Source organism: Mytilus trossulus, chromosome 13 (assembly GCF_036588685.1).
Source record: "Mytilus trossulus isolate FHL-02 chromosome 13, PNRI_Mtr1.1.1.hap1, whole genome shotgun sequence".
Lineage (NCBI taxonomy): Eukaryota > Metazoa > Mollusca > Bivalvia > Mytilida > Mytilidae > Mytilus > Mytilus trossulus.
In genome coordinates this window covers 2,690,306-2,712,650 of record NC_086385.1, presented here as the reverse complement: position 1 = coordinate 2,712,650, position 22,345 = coordinate 2,690,306, and the positions used below count along the sequence as shown (strand labels likewise).

The 22,345-nt window shown below is 33.4% G+C and overlaps 1 protein-coding gene across 1 annotated transcript; it reads right to left on the bottom strand.

Moving 5' to 3' along the window:
* Positions 1 to 3,120: 3,120 nt before the first annotated feature.
* On the bottom strand, positions 3,121 to 7,440 carry LOC134695317 (uncharacterized protein K02A2.6-like). The gene is made up of 3 exons (XM_063556541.1): positions 6,840 to 7,440; positions 3,552 to 6,617; positions 3,121 to 3,125 (listed from the first exon to the last, which is right to left on the bottom strand). Exons 1-3 carry the CDS (start codon positions 7,438 to 7,440, stop codon positions 3,121 to 3,123), a joined length of 3,672 nt encoding a protein of 1,223 aa, XP_063412611.1.
* Positions 7,441 to 22,345: the final 14,905 nt, after the last annotated feature.

Here is a 22,345-nt window from a genome sequence, read left to right as displayed (position 1 = left end):
CAACACCGAAACGTAACACACACAGAAACAGACTAATCATTCCCATTTGAAATAAGTTTTCTTCAGGTACAATCAAACTTCAAAACCAATGGAAAAATTTAGCAAAGGTTTAGAGCAATTTATGGTAACGATGTCCCTGGTTTAATAATTTACCAATTATACATAGATTGCATTCGTTAAAATAAACAACGTCACAACAGACACTGGCATAGCGAACGAGTTGTGAAATATAAACACCGTAAGATGGTGCCAAAGGAACATCACCATCTAAAAATTGAAAATTAACAATAGGGAACGTAAAATCGTCTCTTTTTTTTTTAATAATATTTTAGTGTGGAGTTTCCCGTTTAATACCGAAAAATCTAAATTCAGGAAAGGACAATTATTACCGAATAAATTGAATTATTTAAAGTAAGTTCCTTGGGGTTATTTGACCAGTATATTGAGAAAATTCTCGATTATGTAACGAAAAAAATATCATCAAGACAACGGTAAGTGTTTTTGATCAATTAAATTTCGTTGGGTCTTTACTGAGTTTAGTCATAAACTGTGATTCGTAAAAGTACAAAAACAAGTCTGCTTTTAAAGGGGCACAAGTAGTACCCATGGGGATACCTACAAACTGTCGATAAACTTTGTTGCCGAAACGTACATAAATATTATCAAGGAGAAAGTTAACAGCTTCAATCATCTCATCACACCTCCACTCCAGTAAGTATATCTAGCATATTTACCTTTCTCATTAGAGAAGAAGGCTTTAAATGAGTTTCTGCAAATATATTTACATTCAGCTTTACCAAACACCATTTAACTAAATAGGAAAACTTTTGTTTAATAAGATAGTGTGGAAGTGTAGTGTAAAGGTAGAAAAAACGAAACTATTAAATTAAACTATTAAACTATTCAACTCCCTCAGGCAAATTTGGCTCTAGATGAATTTGGCTATTTATTTTAGGTATTTTTGACATATAGCTCTTCAACGGTTTCGGTACTTATGCATCTTCGGATTTCAAATGTTTGGCTTTGAGCGTTCCTGATGAAGGTAAATCCAGAAAAGCGCTTCGGACGCAAGAAATTAATAACGTGTTGTTTTCAATATTTAACAGAATCAAAAGGACCATCAAAAGCACTTAATTTATCTAAAACGTCCAAAGACTTGTTTACACTCCAAAAATGATACATACCACTATGTTCATATATTTTATTACAATAGTTTATGACAAGCTCTTTAAGAGTAGTTAATGAACTAGTTAAGAGCACTGCATGATTAGTTGTAGAACACTTACTAGAGGCCGAGATTGAACGATATTTAAATGGTCTTTGTGTAGTTTATGTAGCCAATACATAGTGTGAATAGACTGAACAAAATAGTATTTCAGGCAATTTTCAGACCTATCAAATGCAGTAATTTAGGCACTGTTCTGACACAAAAATACAGGACTCTGACGAAAGTTTGCCGCGGACACTTCGTAATCTAATGACAAAATCAAGAGCAGTAACACATCAAACAAATGTATAACAACTTTTCTTTCCTGACTTGGTACATTTATTTTCGTACTATGTAGAAAATTGTGGATTAAACTTTGTTTTGTAGCTAGTTAAACCTCTCACTTGTATCGGACACACATTCTGTTGTTTGAGTTTACAGGTAAATAGCAACTATGGTCAAGTCTAAACTTAGTCTGAACTTGTCTTAATTTACTGCACGCAAATAGCTACATTGAAGACCTGTTGGTGACCTTCTGCTGTTGTTTTTTTTATTTGGTCGGGTTGTTGTCTCTTTGACACATTCCCCATTTCCATTCTCAATTTTATAGTATTAAATCAACCGCCGTGGATAAGTATGAAATTGACTGAGAGACAAAAAATGACTACATTCTATATTGTTAAGACTTTTCAGAACTGTTGAGATTGAAATGTCCGTTAAACATGTTAAACTATTAAATGTCTATTAACTAAAAAAAATAACACAGTTCCTGTTTCGTTAAACAAATATACATATAAAAAAATACATATTAATGCAATTGATTTATACATCAAAAGTAAATTACAGAATTGGAAAGACAAAATGGAAGTAGATATTATACTAAAAAAAATGGTTGATGGCCAATGAGACCATACTCCACAAGACCAGATGACATCGAAATTAATAACTATAGGTAACCGTACGGTCTTCAACAATGAACAAAGTCAATACCATATAGTCAGCTATAAAAGGCCCCGAAATTTCAAATGTTAAAGAATTCAAACTAGAAAAACAAATAAATAATTTCAAATTCTGTACAAAACACATAAGGAAATACAAATATGTAATACATCAGTAAACGACAACCACTGAATTACAGGCTCCTGACCTGGAACAAGCACCTACATACAGAATGTGGCAGGTTTAAACATGTTAGCGGGATCCACAACCTCCTCATTACCTGGGACAATGGTGTAACAGTACAAAGAAGGGGATTTTAGTTACGACATACGGATCATATCTGATATTATCTGTGAAACGGTTATTTCGAAACGGTCAACCAATTCGTGATGGCGTCCCTAAAATTTAAGAATGTGGTACAAATCGTGTAGTCGAGATGATGAGGTAAAATAACGTGTTACGCTGTATAATTTATAGTAAAACAAAATTGCGACATAGACATATTATTATAAATTCCCGCTAAATGAATATCAACAAAAGTGAGTTTGCACCTGTCCTAAGTCAGGAATCTGATGCACAGTAGTTGTCGTTTGTTTATGTAATATATACGTGTTTCTCGTTTCTCGTTTTGTTTATATAGATTATGTAATGTATTGGTTGTTGATGGTCATCAAACTACTGGATTTAACCAAATTAATAAAGCCAATAAAGTATCACATTTATTGTTCACATCAGACAAGCTAACAACATCCGGTTACACAAGTATAGCTAATAACCAAAAAGGTTAATATGGTTAAATACCAAAATGAATATTTAGACAGATATTACATTTCTCCCCTTTTACTAAAAAAAAAATCTTTATTCCCTTTTTTGAATTTCTAAATTCTCTTCAGCTTTTAAGTAATCTTTCAAAACTTAACCAGCAAAATTTTTACTGAAAATTGTCTTTTAAAAAAAAATCAAAATTAACATGATTAACCTGAGTATCAAGTAAAATACTGTAAATGTATGAAAATACTTTAAAGTTCATAATACTAAATTCTTGACTAGAATTTGATTTAACAAAAAACAATAAAAAATTGTCATCTAAATTAACTGTCTATAAACTCAAGTAGACAATTGTCTCAATTGCTTAAAACAAAATCTTTGTATTTGGATGGTAGTTTCCGGTCACGAGTTGGTCTAGTCGGTTTGGACGGCTCTAGACTTGGGACGGATTTCATCAATTTGTTAGACTGAGCTTTATCATTAATTCCACCATTCTGATTTCCTTTTAACACATTTTGATTTTCACTAGATATATTTTGATTTTGAACTTCACTATAGACATTTTGATTTTCACTATAGACATTTTGATTTTCACTATTGACATTTTGATTTTCACTACTGACATTTTGATTTTCACTATTGACATTTTGATTTTCACTATTGACATTTTCACTATTGACATTTTGATTTTCACTAGATTTCCTTTCAATGAATCTTTTGATATGTGTGACATTTCTCTTATATGTATCACCATCATCATTTTGAACAACGACACTATTTCCATGCTTTTCCAGCAGTGTGAATGGTTTCGGATTGAAGGTTGTAGACAATTTATTTCCTCTATTTTGTTTCACTAAAACAGAATCTCCTGCTTTCAAATCATTTGTTGTCGCATTCCTTCTTGTGTCCGCATATAGTTTTCCTTTCTCCTTCCTTTGACTATCTCGGTCACGCACTTCAGTGTCGTCATGTGAACGGATCTGAATATCAGGTAGTTTTGTGCGAAGCGTTCTATTAAATAACAATTCAGCTGGGCTTACACCTGTAGTACAATGAGGTGTTGACCTGTACATCTTCAAATACGTTTGTATTTCAGTACTCAAGTTCTTTTTCTCAGCATTTGCAATACGCATGCGCTTTAGCAATGAACGGTTCTGACGCTCTATTTCCCCGTTGGCAGCTGGCCATAAGGGTGTAATTCTTCTATGCACTATACCATTTTGATCCAAGTATGTTTTAAAAGTGTCACTAATAAATTGAGGTCCATTGTCAGTTGCGATTGAAATAGGTAAACCATGTATAGTAAACATTTTGTCCAGAGCATCAATTACACGGTCTGCGCTTGTACTTTTACTCATAATTGTCACTTCCAACCATCTTGAATAGTAGTCAACAACGGTAAATAGATATTCTCCAGACGGTAACGGTCCTAAAAAATCTGCTGATATCTGTTCCCACGGTTTAGACGGAAGTGACGTTCGTATCATCGGTTCTGGTTTCTCTGGGTTTGCGACAAGCTGGCACCCATAACAAGACTTACAATACTCTTCAATACTCTTGTCCATGTTTGGCCACCAAACTTTTGATCTTAATCTTTGTTTCATTAAAACAATTCCAGGATGTCCCTCATGTCCTAACTTCAGTATCTGATTCCTCAATTCAGTCGGTATAATAAGTCTTGTTCCACGAAGAACAATATGACCTATAGAACTAAGTTCCTGTTTCACGGTTAAATACTGTTTGTTTAGCAAATCTTGCCATCTTCCATTTAACAAACAATTTCTAATATTTTGTAATTCTTTGTCATTAAGTGACATTTTATCCACATCTTCAATCTTTACAGCGTTTGGTGTAGATTCAGATGCAACAAAACGTATATACTCCTCAGCTTGATTTATTTCTCCTTGTTTTGATTCATTTTTCGGTACCACTAATAACCGGGATAGAGAATCTGCAATATTCTGTGATCCTGGAATATATTTCACAACATATTTAAAAGGTTGCATTCTAAGCATCCACCTTTCAACTCGAGCACATGGTTTAGACTTAGGCGAGAATATAAATTCCAATGGACGATGATCTGTTAGCAACTCAAAATCATGACCCAGTAAATACATGTGGAACCTTTCACAGGCCCATACTAACCCCAACGCCTCTTTTTCAGTTTGTGAATACTTCCTTTCGATAGTTGTGAGACTTCTGCTTGCATAGCATATGACTTTGTACTCGTCATTCTGTTTCTGTACTAGAACAGCACCTAAGCCGACAGGGCTGGCATCTACAATTACTTGAGTTTTCGCTTTTAAGCTGAAATAGCTTAAATTAGACGCATCCACCAGACCTTTTTTCAATTTTTCGAAAGAATCATTTTGTTCTGGTCCCCATTGAAATTTTGTCTCTTTGTGGAGCAAGCGGTGTAGTGGTTCTGCTACAGTTGCTAGATTTGGTATGAAACGACCAACAAAATTAACTAACCCTAGAAAACTCCTGATCTCAGAAACTGATTCTGGCCTTCTAGCATTTACAATTGCTTCAACTTTAGACTGAGACACACCAATCCCATGTTCTGATAACATGTGACCCATAAACTCAATGTTTGCCATGTTGAATTTACACTTGTCAATATTAAGTGTCAGTCCTCTTTCCTCTAATCTTTGAAGAACAGCATCGAGTCTCTCATTATGCTCATTAGAAGTAGAGCCATACACAACAACATCATCAAAAATGTTTCTTACTCCTTCAAGTCCTTGAAATACCTGACTCATTACTTTGTTATACATCTCTGGGGCGCAGTTTATTCCAAACATGAGCCTTTTATATCGGAATATTCCTTTATGTGTCATGAAGCAAGTTATCTGTCTGGACTCTGGTGTCAGTTCAATTTGATGGTACGCAAGTTTAATATCTAACTTTGAGAAGACTTTACTTTGATTCAAATCTTGAATTACCTCATCTACAGTTGGAATTGGATATCTTTCACGCATGACTGCTAAATTTGCGCGCCTCATGTCAACACATATGCGTATATCACCATTTTTCTTTGGTACAACCACAATTGGCGATGTCCACTGACTTGGCCCATTAACAGCTTCAATAATGTCCTGTTCTACAAGTTCATTCAGTTTTTCTTCTAACTTTCCTCGCAAATGATACGGTATACGACGTAATGGCTGAATTACAGGTTGAATGCTTTTGTCTATAGGAATTTTCAATTGAAAGTCTACTAATTTTCCCACACCTGAAAATACCTTTGGAAATTTACTTGTATAGTTAGTTTTCACCACATTATCAGTCACTGTGTTAACATTTGTCTCTATTTTCAATACACCAAGTTCTATTGACGTCTTATGTCCAAGTAATGCCTGGCCGTCTTCCTCAATCACGAAAAAATCAGCTGAAACACAGCGGTCGTTCACACAAACATTTGTATTAAAACTGCCTGCTATAGTAAGTGGCTTATTACTACCATAAGCGTACAAATTCTTAGACGATGTCTTAGACTCACACTTAATCTTATTCTTCTTTAAGTGTTCCCAAAGTGTCCTATCTATAATGTTTACAGTTGCACCAGAATCAATCACCACAGGAACATCTATACCTCCAACATTAACTGTAAATTTGCTGACTTTGCCTTGATTCCCATGTACTGTAAATGCATAATCATCATCTTCGTTATCGTAATCTGGTTCACTGCATGTATCATCTGCAGACTCAACATGTCGCACATTTGTTTTTCTTGAATAGTGATTCTTTGAATTTTTTTTCTTCGACTTGCAACATTTTTCAAAATGTCCTTCATTTTGGCATAATCTGCATTTCTTCCCTTTTGCTGGGCATTTTGGGTCTGTTTTGTAATGTCCAGAAAACCCACATGCGTAGCATGATATTTGTTTAAACTCTGATTTATTTTGATTTTGTTTCTTACTTGCATAAGTTGAAACTTTGTTGACAGATTCAATTGGTTGTTCTATCGAAGTTGCCTGTTTCTCTGCAGCTTCCATTGCCTGTGCCGTTTCACTCAATTGATGTAAGGTAACATTGTGCCTTTCTAATAATTTTCTTCTCAATCTCTTTGAACTACATTTGTCTATTACTTGGTCGCAAATAGCTTCGTCTACATTACCAAAATTGCAATAAATTACCTTTTGTCGTAACCTGGTTATATATTGTTCAATTGTTTCTTGGGGTTTTTGTTCCATTGCCCGGAATTGGTTCCTGTGAAAAGAGTTATTTACTTGCGGTGTAAAGTGATTGTTCAAAATTTCTACAGTAACTTCGTACACTGTTTCATGTTCACCCGGGTCTCGTTCCACCAGGGTATAATACACATCTTGTACTTCCATTCCCGCACTGTGTAACAATAATGCTTTTTTCTGTTGTGCCTCTACAACTCCTTTACCTGTTGCATACAAATTAAAAGATCGAAGCCAGCGTGTCCATCTTTGTCCCAACGAATTAATGTCATTGCCAACGTCAAAAAATGGAATTAAACCAACATCAGACAATATTGGACGTGCTTCTGCCATCTTCTGTTATCCTCGATTATCCTCGTCGCCAAATTGTAATGTATTGGTTGTTGATGGTCATCAAACTACTGGATTTAACCAAATTAATAAAGCCAATAAAGTATCACATTTATTGTTCACATCAGACAAGCTAACAACATCCGGTTACACAAGTATAGCTAATAACCAAAAAGGTTAATATGGTTAAATACCAAAATGAATATTTAGACAGATATTACAGATTAGACCGTTGGTTTTCCCGTTTGAATGGTTTTACACTAGTAATTTTGGGGCCCTTTATAGCTTGTTGTTCGGTGTGAGCCAAGGCTCCGTGTTGAAGGCCATACTTTAACCTATAATGGTTTAATTTTTAAATTGTTATTTGGATGGAGAGTTGTCTCATTGGCACTCACACCACATCTTCCTATATCTATCAACAAAGGTGAGTTAGTTTGTATCTTCCAGAGTCGTAGGTTAGGGGAGTATGTGAATGCAAAGTTTGAAGGAGAGATTTGTTTAATTATATGATCTTATTTAAACGGTTATAGACATGTAAGCAGATACATTTACTATGTTGTGTTTTGTGTTCTATTGTGTCTGCGCTGTCTTTTTATTTTTGGGTCATGGCGCTGACAGTTTAATTTCGATCTATGAGTTTGACGGTCCATCTGGTATTTTCCAACCTTCTTTTACTGCAGAAAACAGCGGTACTGTCAATGATTTCAAATATTTTGTCCACGAGCATCACTGAAGAGACATGTATTGTCGAAATGTGCATTGAAGGCCGTACTTTAACCTATAATTGTTTACTTTTTAAATTGTTTTTTTGGATGTAGAGTTGTCTCATTGGCACTCACACCACATCTTCCTATATCTATATAGTGCAAGAACAATTGGTGCTGTTAATTTTATTACTACCACTGGGTCAATGCCTCTGCTGGTGGACTATTAGTCCCCGAGGGTATCACCAGACTAGTAGCCAGTAGTTCGCTACTGGCATGAAAATACGGATTTTTTTGTGTTATTCAAATTTGCTGTTACAAAATATTAGAAATTATTATAAATTAAGAAATGTATCTCCCTCATGCAAAGCTCTGATTCCTTTCACGGATTTGGCTATACTTTTTGGAGCTTTTGGATTAAAGTTTTTCATCTTTTATATGAGCTTTGGATTTCAAATATTTTGGTCACAAGCATCACTAAAGAGACCTGTATTGTCGAAATGCGCATCTGGTGCAAGAAAATTGGTAACGTTAATTTTCTTATTATACATGTCTTCACAGGTATACATTAGTAAGCAACAGAAAACAGTAGTCTTATGGTATGACGGAATCGAATGCATTGTGGATAATATTTTCAAAAGTACACTAAAACTTCTTGTTAGATAAAACGTCATAAACAATTAAAATGCAACCGAGGTAGAGGTGCTTATTTTCACAATTAAATAATCCATAGTTCATTAGATTCTTGTTGAATGAAGGATTACTCAACATGTTGATTCTTTAGATGGACATTCTAGATAAAACATCGATAACTTCTTCCGAATACGTTTTTTTTCTATAATGAACTATTTTGTATTGGATACTTGCAATTTTCATGTTGCATAGTCTTAAGTTTTATGTCTGTTTGTCTTTTTATATTTCAACCATGGCGTTCTCAATTTATTTTCGATCTATGAACTTGAAAAAGGTAAAAAGACAAAATAACTGAACTCAGAGGAAAATCAAATCAGAAGGTCCGTAAGCATGACAAAGTGAAATGACAAAACACATAAAAAACGAATAGCAACAACTGTCATATTCCTGACTTGGTACAGGCATTTTCAAATGTAGAAAAATGATGAATTACACCTGATGTTATAGCGCTAAACCTCTCACCTAGAACTGAAGTGTCATCAAATTCCGTCAAATTTACAATGAGGTGTGAATTAAAGTGACTGCGTGACTGTTCCTCTGGCATCTTTCGTACCTCCTTTACCCCCAAAAAAGAAGAAGTGTAACCACATTATGTCACGTGAGAAATACAAACAATGACCGCAAAAAAATTCATAAACCTTACTGTTAACCTGAATTCATTTAAAAGGTAATTTGAAATAAAACATTTAATTGGGTCACTATTTGAACTGGAACTACACAATCCGGCAATATTTCAAACGTAATTTTAACATAAGAAACAACAACAACAACAATAACAACAACAATTTTTATTTGTCAATCAAGACGCCCCGAGGAGCAGTACAATTACAGTTTAAATTAAAGTGTACAAATAATTGTGTTGATTTTTTTCATTGAAATTACAATACATGACAATAAAACTAAAACAATATTATATAAGAGAAGGGAGACAACAAATACAGTATATATTCTCAAAGATAATGAGTGAGTGAACACAATCAGTACCGTTTTATAATTAGAAGAAGAGCTGTGGACTAATCATGTGTTAATGCTTAATTTGACTCTTCTAGTCTTTATTAAACTATCTATTAATTTAATCATTATGTTATTAACAAATGGATCTTCATTTGACATCAACCATACAAATTTAGATTGGTCATTTAAAGTTTTAAAATTAGTAAATTTAGAGGATAAATCTGAAATAAAACTGGACCTTTCAGTTTTAAGTGATGCACATTGAAGAAGAAAATGAATTTCATCCTCAACAATGTCATTATAACATAATTTACAAAATCTTTTATCTGGGGGTACCTTATGTCTTCCCTTTTCTATTTCAAGTTCATGGGCACTAATTCTAAATTTGGTTAACTCATTTAATGTTTTACAATTATTTAACAATAAATATTTTTCAAGGCCTATATTATTTTTAAATAGTCTGTAGGTCTTTAATTTGTTTCCTTGCACCATGCCAGGTTTGTCATTATTTAGTTGGTTAAGCCAAATTTCATCATATTTAATTCGGAGTTTTTTAATGATAATCGACTTTATATGAGATTTGTGATTTAACAAATATTCTGGGGTTAATTAAGATATTTAAATAATGAATAAATGCTTTCCAACCAATTGTCTTTATATGTTTTAGATAAAATTTTGGACTCTTCAAATGCTTCTTTAATTAGAGAGTTATTTTGTTCTGTGAGTCTGAGCCAAAATTTAGCCATATTAAGAATAACCTCAAGAGATAGGGGGTAGCGCCCCAACTCTTCCATCACTGCGAGGTTTGTTGATCTTCTAGGTACCTGTATAGAATATTTACAAAATTTAATATGTAATTTTTCAATAATTAGATCTTTGCACATTTGCTCCTTTTGATTGTAACTTATTTGGAGAGAATTGACCCCAAATTTCTGAGCCATATAACAAAATCGGCTTCAGTATGTGGTAAAAAAGATGTAAAAGAGTTTTAATATAAGTGTCATAAGAAACATGAATAGAACTAGAAACGATCAGAAACGTACTAAAAACGTTGTGAGCAAAACGAAAAATAAATGTTCAAAATTTTCCTGTGTACAGACAACTTCAGAGTTGAAAAGAGTCAAAACTCCATATTAGGTTTTCAACACACAAAACAAAAAATGCCCCCAGGGTCGGGGTTTCAGCCGGGATCTTATCAATAATGTATATTATTTTTCCGAAATATACGCTATAGTAAACTTCATAGGAGAGGAATGAAACAAAATTAAAAAAAAAACACACACACACACGAGACTTGCATAGGTAAGAGGTTCCTAAATTAAGACAGGCGCAACAATTCGGTGGGATTAAAGACTCAGTTAAAAATATATCGGATTCCAATGGTAAAACAGATAACAAAAGAAACTAAGCAAAATGGCAATCATAGGCATAGATCAACAAATGACTTCTAGCAATTGATGAAATGCCAGCTCCAGACATCAATAAACATATATTTATATCTTCATCATGAATTAAACTGATTGATTGATTATATGAAATTTAAGCAATATCGTTTTTACCAGGGGTTAGATTATAACAGAAGAGTATAACAGAGGGGCAGACGAAACCAGAAGGACAGTCAACCCCGTTTCATGCAAACAATAAGTTTTAGATTAAAGGTTTTTATTTGTTATAAAGGATGGACTTGAGGTTAGGGATATAAATCTTAAACACGTTAGAAGTAACTTTTTGAGCAATGGTATCCAGCGAGTAATATTGAATCCTCAGGATTTTGCTTCAATTTTATATAATAAATTGTCAATTCGTTTGATGTATTTATCATTTGATTTTTCCATATAATTAGGGATTTTCCGTCTTGAATTTTCAAGGAGTTCAGTAATTTTGTGATTTTACTTTTTACCTAAAAATTCTAATCTTTTGGGATTTTGCTAAAAATACAATATTATTCCAAAAAAGGTGACCCTAATTCAATTTATTGCCCTGGAATGTTGAATTTTACATTTTTTGTTTGGCATTGTTGGTCCTATAGGTGGTATGGGAGTCATAAAAATGATAGATAGCTTTCAGACAATGCTTTGTGAATATCAAAAGAAAAGATAGGGTCGCCGTACGTTTCTTTCGGCTAAAATACAAAATTGAAAAATTCCATGTAGATTCCTTCAGTAAATGCATTGTTTTAGAGTTAGCTCCCCTTAAAATGCCAAATTTAAATACGTCTAAAAACAACTAAAAATAATCTACACTTGTAAAAATATTGTTATTTGTAGTAATATTCTTATAAATTGGCTCTTTTAAATAAAAATTCACATTACATTTCTGCATTCCTGCAATAAATTTTGCTAATTTCATAGAAAATCTGGACCTTAGGTTCTCTGTTTTTTACAATCCAAGATGGCGGAAGACACCCATACCAGCTTAAGGTGACTATTGGATAGATATATGGTCACAACATGTTTTTGATCGACTGGCATTATAAATAGAAGCAAAACGAAGTTTACCTTCTGTAAAAAGTCACAAATCGATTGAGTGAAATTAATCCGCGTTACATTCTAATACAGAGGGAAATATTGGAACAACAGAAACACTGAAATGCAAATAAAAAAAACCCGCTTATTTACAAAGACACGGATTTATCCTATTCCTGGATTGAAACAGGACATTTTAAGAAACAATAGAGGGTTGATCCTGGTTGTATGGCTTATTAAAATTTCCGTCTTTTATGTCAATGTTAAAAGGTAAAGCCAAAATGACAACACAACGGGACAGGAACACAATCACCTCACAAACAAACGACAGAACACTTAGCACAGCGATACTCATAAATAAACATTCTAATATGACGTGCTTCTTTTGCTTTGTAAACAACACTGTGATAAAATTCTCGATATATCTATACTTAGCGCAGACTCAGAGATATACATAATGGCTGTTACAATATACTTCCCACGAAAATCTACATGTATTAGAACCTATTTGCAGACCCTTTGCCGATTTTATTGATTTAAAAAGTGCAATTGGAAAAATACAAAATATCTGTTATTCTTATTTGGATGCATAGTAAAAAGCAGTAATGCACAAAAACTATGAGAAATCAACAAAAGATCAGGCACACACATACCAAACCAACCCTGGCTTTAGTATTTTAATGACCGTGTTTGTCCTTTTAGAATCGAAATAATTTATAGAAGCCAACTAGATTGTTGAAAATTTACACATGGCCTTGGCCGTGATTTTCGTTAATTCTATCCCTCGCTAACGCTCAGGATAAAATTCAAATATCACGTCCCAGGCCATGTGTAAATTTCCAACAATCTATGGCTTCCGTGAATTATTTCTTAAATATAACTGGGTTGAGTTCAATATCGTAGCAGCTACGTAGCGGCTAAGTAGCAGCTATCAATATTTATGTAGCAGCTAGTCTATAGCTACACGTTCAATAGTCAAAATCTACGTAGTAATACGTAGCAGCTACGATATTGAACTCAACCCAGTACATTTGAACAGGTAACCGCCTATAAACAACTGACATCTTCTTGAAACGACAACACGGGACAACATAAACAGTTGAGTTTATATTATCTTCAAAGTCATACAATTATATGAAACGAGATAAAAAAAAAAAGAACAACACTAATTTGTTTCACGATTCTAGTCCAAAGGTTGTATAATTATGTACTTTTTCGTGAGTACATATTTTCCCGATTTTTGATACGTTCAATAAATTTGCGTGTATTTAATTTCACATTATTTTAATTATTGTTTGGAATATTAATAACTTTAAATAATTCTTAACCTTTCGTAAATGATGTCCTTACTTTTTGTCCGACCATCGACTTTAGTCGAAAACGCGAGACATAGCGATCCGATGGTGTCGTCGTCGGCGGCGTCAAGCAATATTCACTCTGTAGTTAATGTTTTTGAAATTTTATTAAATAACTTTCTTAAACTATCCTGGATTTCTACCAAGCTTGGGCCGGACAGAATCCTAATTATGGTCATATGAAAGTATCCAGAATTAAATTTTGTAAACCAAACTTTGACAGAATGTTATTTATGAACATATGATAGTATGCAGAAGAACATATTGGAAAAAAATAAATTAAAGTTTTAAAATTTTTAAAACATTCTTATATATTTTTGGATTTGTACCAAATTTGGACCGAAGCTAGTTTAGGATCAAAAGCTGGTATTTAGAAGGAAATTTTGTTAAAATTTTGTACCTGTGTATTTCTATTTTACTTGTAAATGGATTTAGTTTTTCTTTCAGCTAACATTCAATACAGTCTGAAGTTAAAGGTTTTAAAACCCATACATGTATAAGATTTATAAACTAACCTGGATTTTTACCAAACTTGGACAGAAGCTTCTTACAATAAAAAAATAGTACCAAGAGAAATATTTTTAATGATTTTTTTCTCATTTTTGTTGAGCCTGCGATTAACAGCAAAAGAAGGCGATACACTGCGTTCCGCGGAACCCTTACGAAGGACGATTATTCAAACCTCAAATCACACATTTGATATGTGATAGATGTATAATTCCTGTTAATCCGATTTAGTCGTTAATTAGCACTGGCGTTATTAGCTTATTACTTTTATTGATAATCAAATTTAGCACTTACGCGGCCGACACTCGGCTAACGGTGAGATTGGTCGTTTAATCTATATTGAGTATGCGACTATATGGGCGATTGGTCTGTTATACGTCTGTAAAGAGTAAAACGCACAATTTAATGTTACACTCTATAAAATATACAGATTTTTGGCTTATTATAAGAACCAAATCAAAAAAAGATGTGTCTGACAAAATGATGTCTATCATAGAACATTCCACCTGTTAAAACATTTCTTAGTTCGTGTAGTTTTTAGTAAAACTAAAAGGCGTCAAGCAAGTATGTATTATTTATGCTTATAAGCATTGCAACTTTTTAAATAAAAGGCGAAACAAACAATTTTACTAATAGATATCATTTAAAGGACACAAAGTGACAAGTTTGGTTCTAAAAAATAGATGGACATTAGTAAATATTCCATAATTGTGAACATAACGTGAATAATACCACGTTTAAGTGAAAATTATGGGCATAAAGTCTGTTAATGTGTTGGACAATTGAAATTGTGTCAGTTAAGAGTTATTTAGCCACAACAATAGTTTTGCTACCTTTATATTTTCCCATTGAAAAAGTACAGAATGAGATGTTCTTGAGTAAAAGAATGACAATACGGTGCAACAGTATCCTTTTAGTAAGAGCATTTTTTTTTTGACTTTCTTTGCATTTCATTGAAGGGTGTGTCACTTCGATCAATATAGCGTGATATGGATAGACCGCTGGAATATGTATGAATATAATATTAACCTTTTCAATCAGACTTAATTTTTGTGTCTGTTCAAAGTAGCACTTTCTCAAATCCGACTGAACGTGTCTTTCTAATACAACACATGGGAACATATATAACGTGTTGTCTTTCTCATATGCACATGATACTTGTCACTGGACGTTAAACCCTTATTTGTCAACATCATCCAATTGGTTCTTTTCTTCTTTTACTTAATCATATGTTGTTTAAAAATCATTCTAAAGAAGTAAATGGAAAGAAGCGAATGCAGCTACATTTGGTTATCTTAAATTTTAATTCATTTTATTCCGTTTAGTTCCTTTCTACATAATTGCTGCGTCTCCATCCAGATTCTCGTGTATACCATGGAGGTCCGGATTGTGGGTGTTGTTATTTCTGTATTCTTTAAATTTTTATGTTACTTTTCTCTACATTTTAGTTATTTTACACATTATTTTTTCTCTATTCTTTATATTTTAGCATCCCAATATATTTTACTTACTGGTGTTAAGTTATATTACGATGTTTATCTCTGACTTATATACTGGTTACCAATGTAGATGACAAATTGGTGTCATTCATCACAACGGAACAGAATCCACATGATCTATAAGACCATTCTTGGATGAAATTAATATTACTTTAATATTACGCGTTTTGAAACCGTTTTTATCAATTTTCAATGTTCATTGTCTAAATTGTTCATTGCTCATGTGTTGTTTCCGTATATTTTATGTTTCATTGCTCATGTGTTGTTTCCGTATATTTTATGTTTCATTGCTCATGTGTTGTTTCCGTATATTTTATGTTTCATTGCTCATGTGTTGTTTCCGTATATTTTATGTTTCATTGCGCATGTGTTGTTTCCGTATATTTTAGTCGCTCGTCTTGAGCCTACCCATTTGATCCGATATCATCCCATATAGCAATACAATTATACTATTATTGCCATTCATAACTCTTAACAGACCAATTAACAGACCGGGTTTTATACATCCGACACATTAACAGACTAGGTTTTAAACAAAGATTGATTTACGTCACCAAAATACAGATTTTCGTAGAGATTTTTCACACAAAAATATCAATTTGGTTAACAAACATAATTAATGCCTGTCTTTTTTCGATGTTCAAAATATTGCATGCAAGTAAATTCAACCAACTTGGCATTTTGTGTACTTTTAATGTGCATGTGTAAAATGTGTATAAATTTATTGTTGAGTAACGCGCCGTTCATTTTATAGATCGTACTTCGAAGCTAGAAAAATAATAATAACACCACTGAATTCGGTACATTGAATTGTTTTGTAAGACATACATATTTTTTTATGATAAACATATATTTAAAAGGTTATACAATGAAACATGTTGAACTTATAATGATTTTCTCGATAACACCTGATTAACTGACTTAACCAACCCTATTAACAGACCAACCGCCGATAAAATCACATACTCAATATAGATTAACCGACCAACCTCTCGGTTAGTCGAGTGACGGCTATGTCTTAGATTCTTAATCTTTTGCCCTGTTATTCTTAATTGACAGGGTGACACATTCCGTTTATTGAATGTAATGTTTACTAGATCGAACTCTGCATTTGATGTTCGCGGATTTTTCTTTCGCAAATTTTGTTTATCTTCCTGGATATAAATACATTAAAAAGAATAAACCGCCAAACAAAGTACACATACAGTAATTATCATGTTTATGACGGTCTTGAAATTAAAAAAAAGAAGCTATTGTATGATTGCTAATGAGACAACTCTCTACAAGAAACCAAATGAAACAGAAATTATAGGTCACCGTACGGCCTTCAACATTGAGCAAAACTCACACCGCATAGTCAGCTATAAAAGACCCAAAAATGACAAAAGAAAAAACAAGCAGGATTTCAACTCTCCTCCTACCCTGGAAGAGTTGAAAATAAATATAGGAAGATGTAGTGTGAGTGACAATGAGACAACTCTCCATCCAAATAACAATTTAAAAAGTAAACCATAATAGGTTTAAAGTACGGCCTTCAACACGAAGACTATTTCAAATGATTGTCTGAATATATTTAAACTAACAAAATACTCTTTTCACGGGAAATGAAAATTAACTCGACTAAATTTTATAATGAGACACATGTGAAATGAACCGAAAATACATAGAATGAAATTCAAAACAGTGTGGCTGTGGCTATTGAGTGACAGATTAAATTCATCCATTGGATGGGACAATTTACGTAAACATTTGTCTGTAACGACCACTGTGCACGACGTACCTACGATAGACATTTAAACTCTGGGGTCACCAAAGGTTTCTAAACAAAATAATTCGAAAAATAAATCAGGAATAATGTTTATGTTTTGATTTATATAATTGATATAAATGAAAACATCGTGTTATTTCTGATTAATTTTTCGAATTACTTTATTTAGCTGTTGAGAACCTTTGGTGACCCCATAGTTTAAGAGTCTTTTAAAAGTGCATAGTGAGCAGTTGTCGTTACATACAAACGTTCACCTAAATTGTCCTAGTCAATGAATGAATTTAATGTGCCAATCAATGGCCACAGCCACATTGTTTTGAATTTCATTCTAATTCCAACCACATACAATAACAACAAATGTTTGCACCTGTCGTAAGTCAGGAATTTGATGTATTTCACTTGACTGGGCGGAGTTTAACCGGTTAGCTCATAATAAACCAGTCCATCTATAGTTAGGGGTTTAAGGATAAACTCAAAAATGAAGTGTCCAGTCATTGTTTTGTAAATTCATTTGATGACACTGATTGGTGATTAGAAATCAGTAATAATTATAACGGTAATCATCCTTATCACACACATCTTCACATAGACTGTCCTTATGCAAATTAAAACGTAAGCTCCGCCCAATCAGCTGAAATAACATTGGTAATAGTTGTCGTTTGTTTATGAAATTTATACGTGTTCCTCGTATATCGTTCTTTTCGTATGGATTAGACCGTTGGTTTTCTTGTTTGAATGGTTTTACACTAACTTGTAATTTAGGGGCCCTTTATCGCTTGTTGTTCAGTGTGAACCAAGGCTCCGTGTTGAAGGCCGTACCTTGACCTATAATGTTTTACTTTTATAAATTATTATTTGGATGGAGAGTTGTCACATTGGCACTCATACCGCATCTTCCTATACCTATAATACAATATTAAACGAACTCGTACACGAAACATCTTAAATGAATACTTAGAGACACGTCAAATAGCAAAATTCACATCCCATCAGATTTGGAAATAGGTCCCGTTCGGTCCTTAGCAGACATAATAACATAGTTGTTAAACCACAATAAATTGAGACAATAAAAATCAAAACCAAGGAGTAAATAAAGACTCATAAAACCAAAAGACATTTACATCAACAAGAAAGGATACAAATGTCGTTAGCCAGTTTACAGACTAATCACATCTTCCTATATCTAATACTTTTGTCTTTTTTTCATTTTTAGCCATGGCGTTGTCAGTTTCTTTTCGATTTATGAATTTGACTGTCCCTCTGGTATCTTTCGTCCCTCTGGTCTCTTTCGTCCCTCTTTTATATAGAAACAAATTCGTGATGGTGTCCATAATCTTTACTGGTTCATTTTTAATCTTTCTTCCTCGTAACTTTGTAGGAGCCGTTTTCTGCGTAAGGAGCATATATAAAGTCTATATTGTGACAACACATACTTTGCACGTTATAACATCTGCAGCAACTAGTTGAGGGGTCCTTAAGTGGCCTGTTTCAAAGTTTCTGTCATTCTCCAATGGGGGTTTCAATATGCCAAAGCTTCATTCTGGACCGCCTCTGTTTACAGGACCGACATGGATGTATAAGTACACGGCCACGTCAACTTGTTTTTTTGTCCATGAATGATGAGTTAAGCCTTTTTCAACTGATTTTTATAGTTCGTTCTTATGCTGTACTGTTATACCACTGTCCCAGGTTAGGGGGAGGGTTGGGATCCCCCTTACATGTTTAACCCCGCCACATTATTTATGTATGTGTCTGTCCCAAGTCAGCAGCCTGTAATTCAGTGGTTTCGTTTGTTTATGTGTTACACATTTGTCTTTCGTTCATTTTGTTTTACATACATAAGGCCGTTAGTTTTTCTCGTTTGAATTGTTTTACATTGTCTTATAGGGGCCTTTTATAGCTGACTATGTGTTATGGGCTTTGCTCATTGTTGAAGGCCGTACGGTTACCTATAGTTGTAAATGTCTGTGTCATTTTGGTCTTTTGTGGATAGTTGTCTCATTGACAATCATACCACATCTTCTTTTCTATATACTATTATAGTATTTATTTTTTCGTCCTTAACATATTACATTTATTGTCAATTCAATGTTTTATTGTTTGGCTTTATAACTATTTTGATCTGAGCGTCACTGATGACTCTTATGTAGACGAAACGCGCGTCTGGCGTATTGATAACTATTTTAGTCATTAGTATACACATGTATCATCAATATAAATCAACAGACAGTAAAAAAAAGTCGATTTCATTTCATGATTATCTGTTCTAGGTTCCATAACGGATCCATCAACAAAGAAATATTTGTTGAGATTCGTTGTGCTTAGTCTTTATTTTGATGAACCGCCTACGATAGTAGAGGGGCATTGTTTTCTGGTCTATGCGTCCATTCACTCGTCCGTTCGTTCGTGCGTCCGTCTGTCCCGCTTCAGGTTAAAAAATTTGGTCAAGGTAGTTTTGATGAAGTTGAAGTTCGAACAACTTGAAACATAGTACAGATGTTCCCTATGATATGATTTTTGTTAATTTTAATTTCAAATGAGAGTTTTTATTCAAATTTTACGGTCAACTGAACATAGACAAGGATAGTCCGAGTGGGACATCCTTGTACTATGAACACATTCTTATGGTCTGTTGCGTTTTATGTACTATTAAATGTTTGTTTGTCTTTTTTCGTTTGAAGCCATGGCGTTGTCAAGTTATCAAGTTATTTTTGATTCAAGATATTTGTTTGTCATGTTTTTGAATTTTTGTCAGATTTTAGACATCCTGTGGTTTTATCCATTTCAATGCCTTAAATTTTTTTGCCCATTGACATAATTTTTTTTTTTAAATCTTTTTCATGTATAATTATAAGCCATCTGTAAAAGTTGTATAAAATCTATTTATTGAACTCTAACTGGTCAATGATAAAGCTATGAAAAATCTAGAGTGAAAATTTTCCCGCAAAAATTCAAATGTCTAATAACTCGAAAACAAGCACATTGACCCCTATATTTTTTTATTTTTTTATTCCTCAATTAATCCCGTAACAGTACATACTAGTGTTATGGAAAGCTATTTATTTTTGAAACTCAGGAGCTTGTAATTCAGTTGTTGTCGTTTGTTTGTGTGTTACATATTTGTTTTTTCGTTCATTTTGTTACATAAATAAGGCCGTTAGTTTTCTAGTTTGAATTGTTTTACATTGTCTTATCGGGACCTATTATAGCTGACTATATGCGGTATGGGCTTTGCTCGTTGTTGAAGATCGTACAGTGACCTATAATTGTTAATGTTTGTGTCATGTTGGTCTTTTGTGGATAGTTGTCTCATTGGCAATCATACCACGTCTTCTATTTTTTTTATATAAGCAGCGAACTTCCTTAATGAGTAGTTTCATGTTGTATCTATCGATATTAGAGTCTTACATATTTTGTTACAACAATAAGGATAATGAATTTTTGTGTGCTCGTGCTTCACGTATCGTTTTACAAGCTTCACATATCGTTTCACAAGCTTCACATATCGTTAGACAAATCCTTATTATAAAACCAAAAAGGGATACATACGACACGTTAGCTTATAAATCACAAAATTGAGAATATAAAATAACTGGTCCTTTTTATCATTTTAACACATTAAATTCAAATCACCGATCTATAAGAAGATATTTTGTAGATGGTGAATCGTTTCCACCGGATGACGGACACAAGTTTCCACCGAATGATAGGATCAAATAGAAATGAAATTTACAGACTGTCAGGTATATTATTTGTCTATTATTTGTACGTGTTGATAAGTCTTTATGTAGATGAAACGCGCCTCTGGCGTATTAAATTTTAATCCTGGTATCTTTGATAACTATTTACACCACTGGGTCGATGCCACTACTGGTGCACGTTTCGTCTCCGAGGGTATCACCAGCCCAGTAGTCAGCACTTCGGTTTGGACATGAAAATCAATTGTATGGTCATTTTTATATAATTTCTTGTTACAAAACTTTGAACTTCTCGTAAAACTAAGGAATTTCTTATCCCCGGAACACATTACCGTAGCCGTATTTGACACATTTTTTGGAATTTTGAATACTCAATGCTCTTCAACTTTTTACTTGTTTGGCCTTATAACTATTTTATTTTGAGCGTCACTGATGGGTCTTTTTGTAGATGAAACGCGCGTCATATAATCCTGGTACATTTGATAACTATCGATTCTGATTACCCTGTTGTGTTTTGTGTACTATTGTCACGGTTTGTATAATATGTGTCTTTCTCTTTTTAAGCCATGGCGTTGTCAGTTAATTTTCGATTTATGAGTTTGAATTTGCCGCAGATATCTTTCGCCCCTCTTTTTGTGAGAAAAAGAGTAAAATCAGAAAAATACCGAACCCCGGGGACAATTCAAAAAGAAAAGTCCAAAATTTAGTTTTAATTTTAATTATTCAATTAGAACTTTTGAAAATGGGCTCTGTTTGAAAATTTTAAAAGAAAATAATGGGCATACCGAAAGCTAATAGTTAGTCCGTATCAGGCTTGGATATTTGTCTATTAACACATTAGCCGCGGAACCGTAGCTCTTATATCCTTATGTTATTTTTTGACTATTTGCGGACCATAGTATAGGCTTTGTCCATTGTTGAAGGCTAATCCTTCCGTTGACCTATATAAATACTATATTTTTCATTTTATACTTTTGAAATGCTTACCGTTTGTTTCTTTGTTTGGTTTTTGTTGATGAAATCAAGACAATATGATATTCACTTTCTGTCTATTTGCCTTCCTAAAAATGGCTACTGTCGAGTGCATGTTCATATACCGTTATCCAATGAATGTAGACTTAGAAGAAGTATATAATTTAACAGAGCACTTTCAAGATGGATACGAAAAAAGAATTTTAGAAAAACAATTATTGTACTGTCCAATGGTTCCTCTCTGTAACAATCTAACGAGACGTGATTCTTACCCAAACGGAACGTCCTCGTTT